The 13,425-nt window shown below is 36.6% G+C and overlaps 1 protein-coding gene across 3 annotated transcripts in view; it reads right to left on the reverse strand.

Moving 5' to 3' along the window:
• Positions 1 to 1,195: 1,195 nt before the first annotated feature.
• The window catches only part of LOC107598686 (phosphorylase b kinase regulatory subunit beta-like), a 70,258-nt gene continuing 58,028 nt past the window's right edge, over positions 1,196 to 13,425 (reverse strand). For all 3 annotated transcript variants that reach the window (XM_016290073.1, XM_016290074.1, XM_016290075.1), the window contains 15 exons: positions 12,603 to 12,686; positions 11,028 to 11,132; positions 10,718 to 10,800; positions 10,552 to 10,642; positions 8,658 to 8,716; positions 8,324 to 8,486; positions 8,164 to 8,245; positions 7,642 to 7,699; positions 5,889 to 5,979; positions 3,903 to 4,105; positions 3,625 to 3,759; positions 2,886 to 3,015; positions 2,624 to 2,731; positions 2,359 to 2,499; positions 1,196 to 1,366 (listed from right to left, as the gene is read on the reverse strand). In XM_016290073.1, coding sequence (XP_016145559.1) covers positions 1,229 to 1,366; positions 2,359 to 2,499; positions 2,624 to 2,731; positions 2,886 to 3,015; positions 3,625 to 3,759; positions 3,903 to 4,105; positions 5,889 to 5,979; positions 7,642 to 7,699; positions 8,164 to 8,245; positions 8,324 to 8,486; positions 8,658 to 8,716; positions 10,552 to 10,642; positions 10,718 to 10,800; positions 11,028 to 11,132; positions 12,603 to 12,686 — 1,671 coding nt within the window. In that variant the 3' untranslated portion in view covers positions 1,196 to 1,228. The remainder of the gene's footprint in view (positions 1,367 to 2,358; positions 2,500 to 2,623; positions 2,732 to 2,885; positions 3,016 to 3,624; positions 3,760 to 3,902; positions 4,106 to 5,888; positions 5,980 to 7,641; positions 7,700 to 8,163; positions 8,246 to 8,323; positions 8,487 to 8,657; positions 8,717 to 10,551; positions 10,643 to 10,717; positions 10,801 to 11,027; positions 11,133 to 12,602; positions 12,687 to 13,425) is intronic.

The following is a 13,425-nucleotide window of genomic DNA, read 5'->3' on the forward strand; positions in this document are numbered from 1 at the left end:
AATCGAAGCAGATCATTGGCTAAACTAAGGTCTTCTCTTTCCAACAAAAACGAGAATGTTCTCTTAAAGAGACAGTGGCAAGGAAATCGTAACACTGGGTGTAATGGTGCATTGATTAATAACACAAATCAGGAAAAAATGCAGTAAGACTAAAGGAAGTGCATTACATAATGCCTTCAAAAGTGCCAACCTTCTTATAGATTGAGCCATTTTTTTAATGGACTGCCAAAATCAGCAAAAACAAGCCACCCATACTTGCATGTGATCGATTTTGGCTTAAGAACATGTAATTTAGTTTTGTTCAGCCCTTAATTGTTAAAGCCCTTAAATGCCAGTGTGTAATCTCGTTTCCATCTATTCAAAGCTTCTATCTGGCCTCAGGGGCGGATACAGATTCTTCAGTCTCAGTCTAGTCTCCGTGTTCAATATATTGTGAGTTTGGGACTCATTCCTCAGAGAACTGCTGAGACCTCTGATCGCTCTGACATACACTAAGCAGAGACTGATGGCAGTGGTCGGCATGATAAATAAGGATCTTGGTCCAAACACCCACTCACTCGGATAAACAAGATTTCTGCTGAGCTTTTTCTCTGGGATGTACCCTAATAACCATCTATGCGACACAAGCATCTTTTATGTTTCTGTCAAAGCTTTGAGGTTTTCAATGCAGTTGACAAAGAGAAAAGGGCAGCAAATTGCAATTAAGTTAAAACATCGACAGTTTATTTGTCAATACATATTTTTCTTCAGTAATAATGGACTGAAATACTGCTCTTATATAGTGAAAACGTTCAAAGAATTTTCATACCACTCAAACATACATAAAGGCAAGTGACACAGGATACATAAACCAGTAGTCAAATGCTCTGAAGCAAACTGACAACAGGTTCAAAATGAAAAACAAACTACATAAAGTTCAGATAAATGTGTATACTACATAATCTTTCAAAATAAAAACACTTGCATAACAGCTTCTAGATTCACTTTTATGTTCATAACCAACAACATCTACAACACTCTATTCAACCCACATCCTGAAATAATGACATGCAGTTAGTTCAGTACCTTACTGTATGATGTTAGAGGATTTTGACCTTCAATTATAAGCTGTGGGATATATATATATATATATATAAAACATAATATATCCCAGACAAAAACAATCCTATGTTAGCAAGACTGGGCTTGTATGGCAGTCTAAGTAATGCTGACAGGAGTGTGTGGTGCATTAGCTGACAGAACATGGGTCATCTTTACTGGGCTTCACCTCTCCCTGCAGCAGCTGGATCATTACTGCCTTGGTCAGGTAGCTGCACGTGCCTCGTTTCCCCAGGGCTGGTGTGTTGTAGAAGGCCTCCATGGTATCCTGTGGATTATATTTACCTTAGTAACATCACCACAAGATGCTAATGCAAGCAGACATGCTATTCTAATTCATACTGGCTGCTGTGCTTTAAAATGCATCAAATAATAGGGCTCTCTTTTAATTACATGATATGCTGATTAATGGCTTCCACTTTATCTAAATTCAAATCCTGTCTCAAAACTCATCTCTTTTCCTTGGCTTTTGACATGTAGTCGTGTTTGGTTCTTTCATGTTTTTAATATGTTTGTTGCTCATTCATTGTGTATTGTTATTCTTTTATTGTGCAGCACTTTGGTTGGCCGTGTCCGTGCTTAAACGTGCTTTAGAGATAAACCGAAATTGAACTTAATGAATTGTGAATATGAATATTTACTGAGAAAAGCCACCAAACGAAGATAATTCAAAGACATTACATAATTGTGAAAGGTGAAAAGCAGTGAATAGACATTAAAAAAAAGGTGTATTTAGTCAATATTGTTTGTTTTACTACAATGCACAGTACTATTTAAAATAAGTTTTCTTTTTTTTTAAAGAAACTAAAACTTTTATATTGCAAGGATGCATTAAATTGATCAAAAAACAATAAAGGCATTTATAATGTTACAACAGATTTAAAATAAATGTTCTTTTGAACTTTCTATTCATCAAACAATCATGAAAAATATGCAGTTTCCTCAAAAATATTGAGCAAAACAACTGTTTTCAAATCAGCATATTAGAATGATTTCTGAATGATCGTGTGATACTGAAGACTGGAGTAATGGCTGCTGAAAATTCAGATTTGCCATCAGAGGAATAAATTACATATAAAATATATTAAAATAGAAAACATTCAAAAAATGTCAACAGTATTTCTGATCAAATAAATGCAGCCATAAGCGTTTTCAAAAACATTTAGAAATTGTATTTACCCCAAACTTTTGAATAGTAGTGTATATTGATCCAAACATTAACTGAACTAAAAAGCTTTCACATATTAAATCTGCCCTCACCTGTTTCTCAGATCCATCCAGTCTGCTGCGGTCTTTCTGAAAGTCAGCATAAGCATCCTTAACCAACCGGTCCAAATCCACAGCCTCCTGAAACTCCAACTCTGGGTTTCTTTCCAGCACAACTGACACCACCATCAACAGCTGCATTCAGGTCATGAAAGACACAAAGACACAGGGTCAAACAGCAGGTGAATGATATGTCAGATTACAAATTCAAGCATTGCAAAATAGGTTAAGGCTGCGGCAGGACCAAATTGTGCCTAACCTCCACAATGATCTGCCTGTACTCAGGCAAAACAATGTTCTTGAATGTGTCTTCCACCAGCAAGGAAAAATTCATTTCATACATGGTCATATCTGATAGAGTAGGTTGCTGCAAAAGAGTGAAAAGACTGAGGTGGTCATCTCATACTGCAGATATTCTGAACACATTTACAATGATGCAATTATTTATCCAGGCCTATAGGTCCTCAACAATACCATGCTTAATATTTTCAAAAAATGTTTAAACGATTTAGAAGAGTTACCTGAGGGAGATGTTTTCCTCCAACCGTGATGCCATTCCGTGTTCTCTCCAGGATTTGCCAAACACGGTCATAGAAGCCGAGAGGGGTGCGGTTGAGGGAGCCATCGATCTGACGTCTATTGAGCCATGATCTATGGAAGTATGGAGGATTAAAATTAATCCTCAAAACTGTTGCAATGGAGAAATCATTGAATGCTAAATCTGAAGCAGGATTCTTTTGGGAAAAAATTAATTTTTCTTTTCAAAATTTTATGTCAGTAGAATTGTTTTATGCTTTTCGAAAGAAGCCTTTTATGCTTAACAAGACCACATTTATTTGATCAAAAATTCAGTAAAACAGTAATATTGTGAAATATTATTACAATTTAAAATAAAATTAAAATTTTTAAAAATGCACATTTTAAATATAATTTATTCCTGTGTATGTATATATATATATATATATATATATATATATACACACATTTTTTTCTTTAAAAAAGTCTTACTGAGCCCAATTTTTTTTTTCAGCTCTAGCCTGACATTGTGAAACAATAAACTAATACACCATTACAACTCTGTTATCAGAAGACCATATTCTCTTACTTCTTACTTGATAATTAACCTCAGCTGCCCAATTAAAAAGGGTTAGGATTAATCAAATGATGATAAACTGTATACTACTGTTGTGTTTGGACACAGCAGATAATTCAGTCTTGGCAGGTATCTAGAGTAACACACAGATGGTGGGCATCCTGCACCTGCCAGTCTGCTGAGGCTGGAGAACATCCAGCAGGAGCTGTTTGACATCACTAGGGGACATCTGGTAGATGTCCTGAGGTGCCATGTCCCCAGCACGAATCTTCAACTCATGCTTCATGGCTTGAACAATCCATCTGATTGAAAAATAGGCACGACAAATAAAGTTTAAGGTAACCTATGTAAAATTATTGATAGAGAAGATCTGTGCAGAACCTAATGCAAAAGATGTGATTCTTAATGACGTGAGCATGTTTTATTATTTAGGCTTATGGCGTACCCCACACGGATCTTCAGCATGCCACTGAACAGCTCTGGGTTGTTGGAGATGATCCAGCCAATGTGGATGACGAGCTCCTGCTGCAGCACAGCCTCTCGCTCGCCATGGGGGCTGCACTTGCTGTATATGATGTCTTTAATGACCCCTGGAGACAGGGGGTTAGAGATCACGATCTCCTCATGCCCAAACAGGCCGAGAGTCACCTGGTAACACAGAACTACCGTCAGTCTGTATCATGATGGATGATTTCTCAGAGATGCATTTTTTTTTTGCTTGTTTCATTAAAAGCCATTTTCTCGGAATGGGTTTGACTCAAACCAGGATTATTCATTTAAAAATGTATAAATCCAACCTGATCTCATGGGAAAATTGAACCGTTTTATGAGGGGGTGATTTTGTGTGAATTCGTACAATGCGATTTAGGAAACGTACTATTTTTAGAGAGAGCGAAGGTTCACTGCTAAATCAAAGTCGTATGAAAACGTACGAATGAGATCATACAAAATAGATACCAATTGACATAAACATAAACCAGTTAGGAATTGCCATGAGAGTGTGTTGTATAAATCATAAAAAAATCACCACACTCCAATGCAACTATTTTTTTCAAGAAAAACTCCCATAATATAAATGAAACTGGTAGTAAGCTTATACAAGATGTTCTTTTAAACACTGAAATTACAATATTATTACAGTGGCCATGAGCCAAAAGTAAATGTTACTTTATACCTATATACTGTATATAGCTTTGTTTTATTAAAATTGTATTGGTTTTGTTGTTATTGTTGTTTTCAATCAAATTTGCGTATATTACCTACATTTCAAAGCAAAAAATAAAAAATACATTAGATTGGCATGCTTTATCCCTCTCTTATGGTATGGTGGGCCAAATCAAAGGTCATCAGGGGCCAGCTTTGTCCCATGGGCCCTGGTTTGGGCATCTCTGATATACATGAATACCACTGTATTAGACATCAAAATCAAGTGGCATTTACATTATATAAGAAAGATAGCAGAAATCAAGGTTTGTTGGCTTTTAAAAGATAAGATCTTTTAAAAGCCATTTGGGTACTTTGTGGTTGTCAAAGGTTTGTGGAAAAAAAGTCACCACGAGACACGTGACGTTACATCTAGTAAAACATCTAGTATGATATGTTAGCAGACGCCACTTGATCTTTGGTTATATTTTATCTATGTAATGAAATGCATATATTTTTAAGTGTGGTTTAAGTATGTGGTGGTTTGCTTTGCATGACCTGCTGTTCTCCTTAGAGTTCCCAGCAGACATCAATATTGCTCTGCTATGGCAATTTACCCAAATACACATTAAGTAGGGAGCACACAGAAAAGTGCTCCGCTTCTTTAGATTAAATAAGGCTAGGTCTATAATTCTACATGCAGGTCAGCTCAGACTGCTCTTGTATGCAAGGAATGACCCATTTTCAAACCAAAACGTACCCATTTATCTTAACCACAACATTAGGCCCCTAGGATGCAATTTATATGCAGATTCACTGCTAGTGCGCTACTCTGATGAATCATTTCACAACCACCAGAGGCCAAACAGGCCTATGTTGGGAAACTATGGCAGGTCATTAAACAAACACTCCACACCACACGTAATGTCTGTCGCAACACAAAGCAAATAAAAGGTAAATGTACAATGATGTTAAATGTAATGCACAAACAATGGGATGGTTACAGGAGTTCTGGGTAAAAGCGATTTTGCTGCAGAAGCATCAAATGAAAGGGCAGCAGGTTAGCTTTTCAGTGATGACTGATGCAATTAGACGCTATCACGTTGCATAATAGGAAGAGGAGTCCATCATGACTTTGACATACATTTGATGTGAATTTAAGGCTAATTTTAACCTACTTCTAGTCAGTGAACAGTAAAATGTTTGTGGGAAATATAATATTCATATTTTTGACTTCAGTTTTTATTCATACCAATTATTTAGGCCCCTGTTCCTGTTTTCCACTTACCTGCTTGCCATGCACTAAAACGCTAGTAATGCTCGGTGCAAGGCTGTCCACTAGTTTAGTTAAGAGACTGGCAGCAAGGCGCACAACGGACCTGGTGAACACAACACAGTACAAACATAAATGGGACTGGACTATAGCCTATTACAAAATATAGGTCATTCCTAAAATATACACACTACTGTTCAAAAGTTTGGGGTCAGTAAGATTTTTATTTTTTTAAATAATTGGATACTTTTATTTAGCAAGCATGCATTCAATTGATCAAACGTGACAGTAAATATATTTATAATGTTACAAAATAATTATATTTCAAGTGAAAATGTATCATAATTTCCACCAAGATATTAAGCAGCAGAATAACTGTTTGCAACATGAGAAATGCTCCTTGAGCACCAAATCAGCATTTTAGAATGATATCTGAAGGACCATGTGACACTGAAGACTTTAGTAATGCCTGCTGAAAATTCGGCTTTGTCATGACAGGAATAAATTACATTTTGAAATATATTTAAATATCTTGCGGTCTCATAAACAATGACAAATTATGTAGCTGGAGGTCAGAAGTAATTCATTTCACATATACCGCATCACCAAAAAGAACTTTGTGAACCCCGCCAAACTTCTTTGAACTTTAGATATTTAAAAAATATATATATCTAATTGTAATGCAGCATAATGCTCATTTGAATAAATGAGATGTTGTTATATATTCCAAGATTTTGACCCCCTGTAGCATTTAAATCCTCATTAATATTTCAAGCTGGGCCCTCTGGGATGAAAACGATCAGGAGAGCTCTGCATCTCAAAGTGACAAAGTGGCACTGGGCATTCAGACCCTGCTGTTGTTGCTCCTGGACTACACTTTATAATACAAAGTTATACTTGCTACACTTTTGTAATTTACATGTCCATTCATTTATTTGGTAAGCGCTTTTATCCAAAGTCATCATCTCACAATGTATTCAGGGTATTCGTTTTATAAGTAGGTGCATTCCCTGGAAATGTAATCCATGACTTAATTTGAGCTACAAGAACCTATTTTAATGTTCATGTTTAGCTGATGGATTCCTTTGAGGAATTAATATCAATAGGTGTTATGGACAGGTTATGCTGTCACAGACACAATAGGGTTTAGCTCACAAACAAACTGTAAATGAGACCGTTACAGTGGTAACCCCAGCTATGAGACACCAATTTGTGTCATGAAGGATATAAAATATCTCACCTCCAAAAAAATTACCATATGCGCAATATAACAATTATAAAAGGAAAAGACAAGCAAAAAGTAATGAGCTGCATGGCTTCTCTGTGCATGATCATAACAGCTTGAGTGAGCGGATGTAATGAAAAACAACAACAAAGGATGAGTGCTGCGTGCTCATGAGTTAACACATCCGTCGGCACAGAGTCAACAGTTACACAACACATGCAGAGGTTGTGTGCCCCACTGGCCAATTACCTGCTTGCCATGGACCAACATAGTGGTTATATGGGGAGCTATAGAACCGGCAAACTTCTGGATAACGGCCGCAGCACTACGCACCGCCAGCCTACATGAGGTTTGCGAGTTTAAAAATATATATATGCGCATAGTGTGTTCAGTTGTATATAACATTAGACATATACAAAGAAGAGGTATAAACAAAAATAGCCATAAATATATCAAGAGTTTCTCATTTTTACCCCACAAACGAGAAAATAAGTGCAACTCTAAATGCTTCTGGAGAGTGTGGTGTAAAGAGGAAACTCTTACCAAAGCTTCCTGCTGCCAGCTCTTCTGTAGATTCTCTCCAAGTCATCTTTAAGATTCTCTGAACATAAAGGAGGGTTAAGAATGGCACGTTATCCATAAAAACACATATTTTCAGACAACATCCCTGGAGCATTTATGCCAAAAGACACGTGGAAGCTCCAGATTGCAACACAAAATCACATATAAGCATATATTTAATCGTTCCACGCTTGTTCAGTTGGTCCGTTTAAGAGTGTGAACCGTCTTGAGCTACGAGATAAACTGTAACTACGGGAATTAAGACCGTGACAAGGGTGTGAGCTAGCATTGCCAACCCACTTGCTTAGCCATGAAGGCACTAAATGGATTACAGCTGTGGACATTTCATTCAGAGGGGCTTTAAAAGCAGCCATGCGGTAAGAAGTGTCCTGTGGCTCTTTAAAAAGCTCACCATTTTAATATTGCTTAAATACTTCAGCCTTACACATTTAATCATAAAAATGCTAGGAAAAACTGCCATAGAAATCAAGAGAAACCACATACCATTTCTACTGAAGAAGTCAGGGCCTTCTTTTCTGAGGAGAATACTGGCCAGCTGGGCTTGACTGGCCAGACAGTCACAGTCCTGATAACAGAATATGAGTTATGTAAGAGCACCTACAGTAAACTCATAATCACACATGGGCAGGATAGTTAGGCTCACATTGAATTTCTGTAGAATCTCAAATGTGGATTTATGGAACCATTCCTCAGTGTTGATCTCGGGCTGCTGCTCCAGGTCAGAGGCGTTCGGTGTGCTGGTTTGGCGCTTCACTTTCGAGTGCTTGGGCAATTCCAGCTCCTCAAAGCTCTTAAACTCTGGGATCCTAAAGCAGAACATAAAGGAAGGTACTGTGGCAATAGGAAATGGAAGATGAATCTGAGGCATGCATTAGAAACTGTGAGGGTAATTTGTTTCTATTTCCTCAATAAGTGAACCACATTGAACATAAAGGTGGAGAGGAAGACAAATGGTGTAAATGGAGGTTAATTCTTACTCAGCTTCATTGACACGAAGGAAATCCAATTGTTCCACCACAGCGCCTGATATCAGGGTCTACAGAGTTTCCACAAAGAATGTTACATTAGACCGAAGGGAACACACAGGCATTCAGACAAGACATGCAATGATACATGTAATATGTCCTAAATGACTGTACCGTAAAAGAGTATTTGCCCCTGTTGTGATATTCTCTATTATGCTCTCTATGGCTATATAAAATGAAATATTTCACAAAGGGAACCTAGTAGAGAGTATTATAATCATACAGTATGTATTATAATGATTAAAAAAATTGATAATACAGACTCATATCAATCCTGTTAAAAAAAAAATTATTTGATATGAGCCATGCTTATCTCTGTCAAGGTCTTTTGGCAGAATCTCAAGGTCTTATCTCTATCGAGGACTCTTTCCAGCCATTCAGATATGATCTTAATCATTGCTCTGCTGCATCACCCAATTACACTTAAAGTCAGCACAAAATGTAAAGTCACCCTATCTATTTTCTAAATACCATCGCTAACACTCTAATCAAATTGACCTTGTAATTTATGTCATAACTCAATATCCTGGTGAAATGACACGCCTCTCTGGTGATGTATGCCAGAATTCTCCAACTTCATCCGAAATCTATTCTGAATGCAAACTCTCATTCAGACCAACCTCCATCCATTCAACAACCAACAGACAGAACCAAGACCTCACTGTTTTCTATTTGATAATCCATTTCACTCAGGTGTACATCACACCATGACATTTTTTTTTTTATACATTTGTTACATTGTGACTCTAAGCTTCAGCTTGCACACAGATGGTTGGACATTCTCCTTAAGAACGGTCTATTATTACAGCCTGTAATTCTTTAACTGTTTTAACTGTTATCTTTTGAAACTTCTGTATGAGGTATTATTGTCCTTAAAGAAATGTTGACAGGTTGACCAGCTCTGTGAACATTTACCACAACTCAGGGTCTAATGGCTCACATTGTGTTCAATGGAGTCCGTGAAACTTAAAAATGACTTTTCAAACTCTTTTCAAACTAATATAGCTCAGTCTTTCTACGGTCTGTCTGTAGACGTTTTGAGGTGACTTCACTATAACTGAATGGCTCCATATATTGTACACTACCATTCGAAGATTTGGACTCATTAACATTTTTTGAAAGAAATTAATACTTTTTTTCAGCGAGGATGCATTAAATTGATCAAAAGTGACAGTAAAGATATTTATAATGTCTTCTTTCAAATAAATGCTTTTGAACTTTCTATTGATACAAAAAATCAGATTGTTTTAAGTCATGATTTCCACAACAGCACAACTGTTTTCAACATTGATATAATAATAAAAATATATGTTTCTTAAGCACCAAAACAACATATTAGAATTATTTCTGAAGGATCATGTGACACTGTTATAGCTGCTGAAAATTCAGCTTTGTCATCACAAGAATAAATTACATTTTAAAATTTATCATAAGAGATTTCTTTCAAAAACATTTTTTAAAAATCTTACTGACCCCAAACCTTTGAACGGTAGTGTATATGCCAACTCAACAGGAATGCTTGTAGTAAAGTCTGCTTGTGTTCAGTCGTCTGAACGTAACTGCCAACAAAGATTTGATTGACTTTGTTTCAAGGCAAGTGGGCAATATGAGCACCTGATTACTTTCTTTTTTATTAATTATTTAAATAATAATTTCAAAACCATGCTTTGTGATTTCTCAAGATTTCCCTTGTCTAATTTTATTTAACAAAATTAAACTATTCCGAACTATGAATTCATATTTTAATAATACTTTCTCAAGTGGGAAAAGGTGGGGAAAAGATGGTTTTGGAAGTCAAAGAGCCTTTCATTTACAGTAAAATAATGTATTGTAAAGAGCAGCACACCTGAAGTCTGTCCACGTGAACTTTGACCCCTCCAATGTTTCCCTTCTTAAAAGATGCCAGCATGTCCAGTATGGGGTTGAAACGGCTTCCCCTAGCAAGAAAGAGATCACATTTCTGTACCTCTCATAAACGAAACCAGGATCTGGTTGATGGGAGAGACTCTTACTTGATGTTGTCCTCTCTGATAAGGGCAAGGAAGAGAGGCCGGCCTGGCATCTTCCAGTACTGCTTAATAAACTGCAAAGCATTCTGCAAAACACATGCAAACACAAACGCGTTAATACAGTGCAGACAGCAGGAGAAATGCTCTGTAACTCTGAGGGCTGACGCTGATGATTTATGGGGAATGTTTCTGTTCATTGCCCTAAATTTGATTCTTTCTTTATATAGAATGACAGACAGAGTATGGGACATAAAGTGAGCCCTCTTCTTACATCGTCTGAGGAACCAGTGAGGTGTGGTATCACCCAACTCACCTTAATATCATCTATCAAAAGCATGACATCCTGGGACAAGTAGAAGTCGCTAAGATCGAAGACAATTGGATAGCAGACCACAGTCTTTCCCAGGATTCGATAAATCTAAGGGGGAGAGAAATGACCCATTGTGTTACATGCAACTATATGGACTGGTAGATCTAGACATATACTTTACCTCAGACAGCATATGAAACATACCATCCATTCTGCACAGACAGACATATGAACATCCCTCTAACTCTCTCTGTATTTCTGTGAGAAGCTGCATACTGCCCACTACTGTCATACTAAACGTAATCGATTCTCCATCAAATACAGAGGATAATTACTCTAAAAAAAAATAGTTCCTATTTTTATCTTCCCCAAATGTCATCATGTTTAAAAACAATGTAGGCAGTGAGGCTCAGCAGGATTTGGAACAGAACAATAGACTTAGAATCAATCATCTATAATTCATATTTGTGTCTAGTTAAAGGGGTAGATCACCCAAAAAGACAATTCTGTCATCATTTACCCTCATGCTGTTACGAATTCATTTGACTTTCTTTTCTGGAATGAAAAAATGAAATGTTCTGAATTATTATCCATTTTTAATCCAATATTTTGAAGAATCTCTATGACAAGTAGTCTCAGCCTCAGATGCCATGCCCATGGACCATTGGCTGAACGTCTGATGCATACAGCACACAAAGAAAGACTTCAGGAGTTTTGAAGTCATCATCGGATTGGTTGAATTATACAGGATTTCCGGGAGACGTGACGCCAAACCCCCTCATGGAAGAAGCAAGCCATCATGTTTACAACTGTGACAATGAGCGTTTATCAGGATTTTCAAAAGTATGTGAAATATGTAAAGTTTGCGGCATAGACTCTTTAAAATGTGTCCAAGAGATTTGCACACCGGTCTGTTAGTGTGGGGACATTTCCACGTCCCTAAACATGACACGTCACAAAATTCAACGTGATTGGTTGCTTTACCTATCAGTCATATGTCCTCTTGGGCGGTCCTTGGCCTTTCAAAGTGGCCAAGGTTCCCAGACCTTCTGCCTTCAGTCTGAAGGTCTGGCTACGGAAGACTATATGACAAGTGACCATGGCTGAGCTCCAAAAAAAGACACTACGACAACATCAAAAAAAATAAATAAAAAAGACCCATAAAAGTACTTCATGAGTGCTATTTTCCAAGTCTTCAAAAGCCATTTTATGGATTTTTGAAAAAAAAAAAAAAAACCATTTAAATATATATATACATATATTTTCATTATTCTTCCCAGTTAGCAAGATGTTAACACAAGAACTGCTGCAACCAGATCATTTGTGAACAATTCAGTCAGATACAGGAATAAATCATTCAGTTTGAAAAGTAAACCACATTATCCAGTTCACTGAAAAGAAGATTAGTCAATACCTTCAATTTCAGTCCCTTAAATTTCAGTCAGTTCCTCACACATAGCCAATACACGGCTTAGAATATAGTGCACATAAATATGCACACAATTTTCTTAGAGCTAGAATAATGTTTATTATCATAGTCAGTGTTTCATAGTTTCAACCACAAAGACCACTGTTTACCTTGCAAGTGCCAATGCAGCCAACAGGCCTCTCTGGTCTCCCACTCAAACCGAGCTTCTTATTGATGGCAAGGAAACGGTATGCCTGGAACAATAGAAACACACCCATTAACAACTAGAATGCCTGTCCATTATGTGTGTAAAGGCATTATCCAAGTCATTATAGTACAGGAACCATGTGGTTTAATCAGGGTTTCTGCAGACTTGAACAAGTTAAATTTAAGACTTTTTAAGACCTTTTTAATACCACCTTATATGAAATTTAAGACCTAAACCTGTAATGGAAATACACATTTTATTACATACATATATGTAATATTTAATGTGTATAAATTAAAAAGAAAACAAAAGATCAATGCTGTAATAAATTGTATTTATTACTACGATATACAGTGAACTTTTCATGTCAGCAGACAATATTCCATACAAAATATCCTTGCAGAATAACTGCATCACTGAGATTTTTGGTGGAGTAAACAATTTATTCTGAAGCAATATTTGCATCAGTGTTCTATCAGCTTTTACATACTTAAATCTGCATATTTACCTTTACAAAGGCCTATTTTTAACCTTTTTAGATGTATGCATCATCTTACATGTCAAATTATTACAATTTATCAATAAATTCAATATACACTATAGGGCTGCTACCAGTCAGGTTAAATATTAACACTGCAAATAACAATAACTACAACTGCAATAAATAATGTTATGAGATTAATGTTTTAAATGCATTTATGAGTATACAAATAGAAATGTTGTGGAGAAAAATGCATACTTTTCAACAAACTTCTCAACTGAACTACCAGTAAGTGACGGTAAGT

Source organism: Sinocyclocheilus grahami, unplaced genomic scaffold, assembly GCF_001515645.1.
Source record: "Sinocyclocheilus grahami isolate Dianchi unplaced genomic scaffold, SAMN03320097.WGS_v1.1 scaffold254.1, whole genome shotgun sequence".
Taxonomy (NCBI): Eukaryota; Metazoa; Chordata; class Actinopteri; order Cypriniformes; family Cyprinidae; genus Sinocyclocheilus; species Sinocyclocheilus grahami.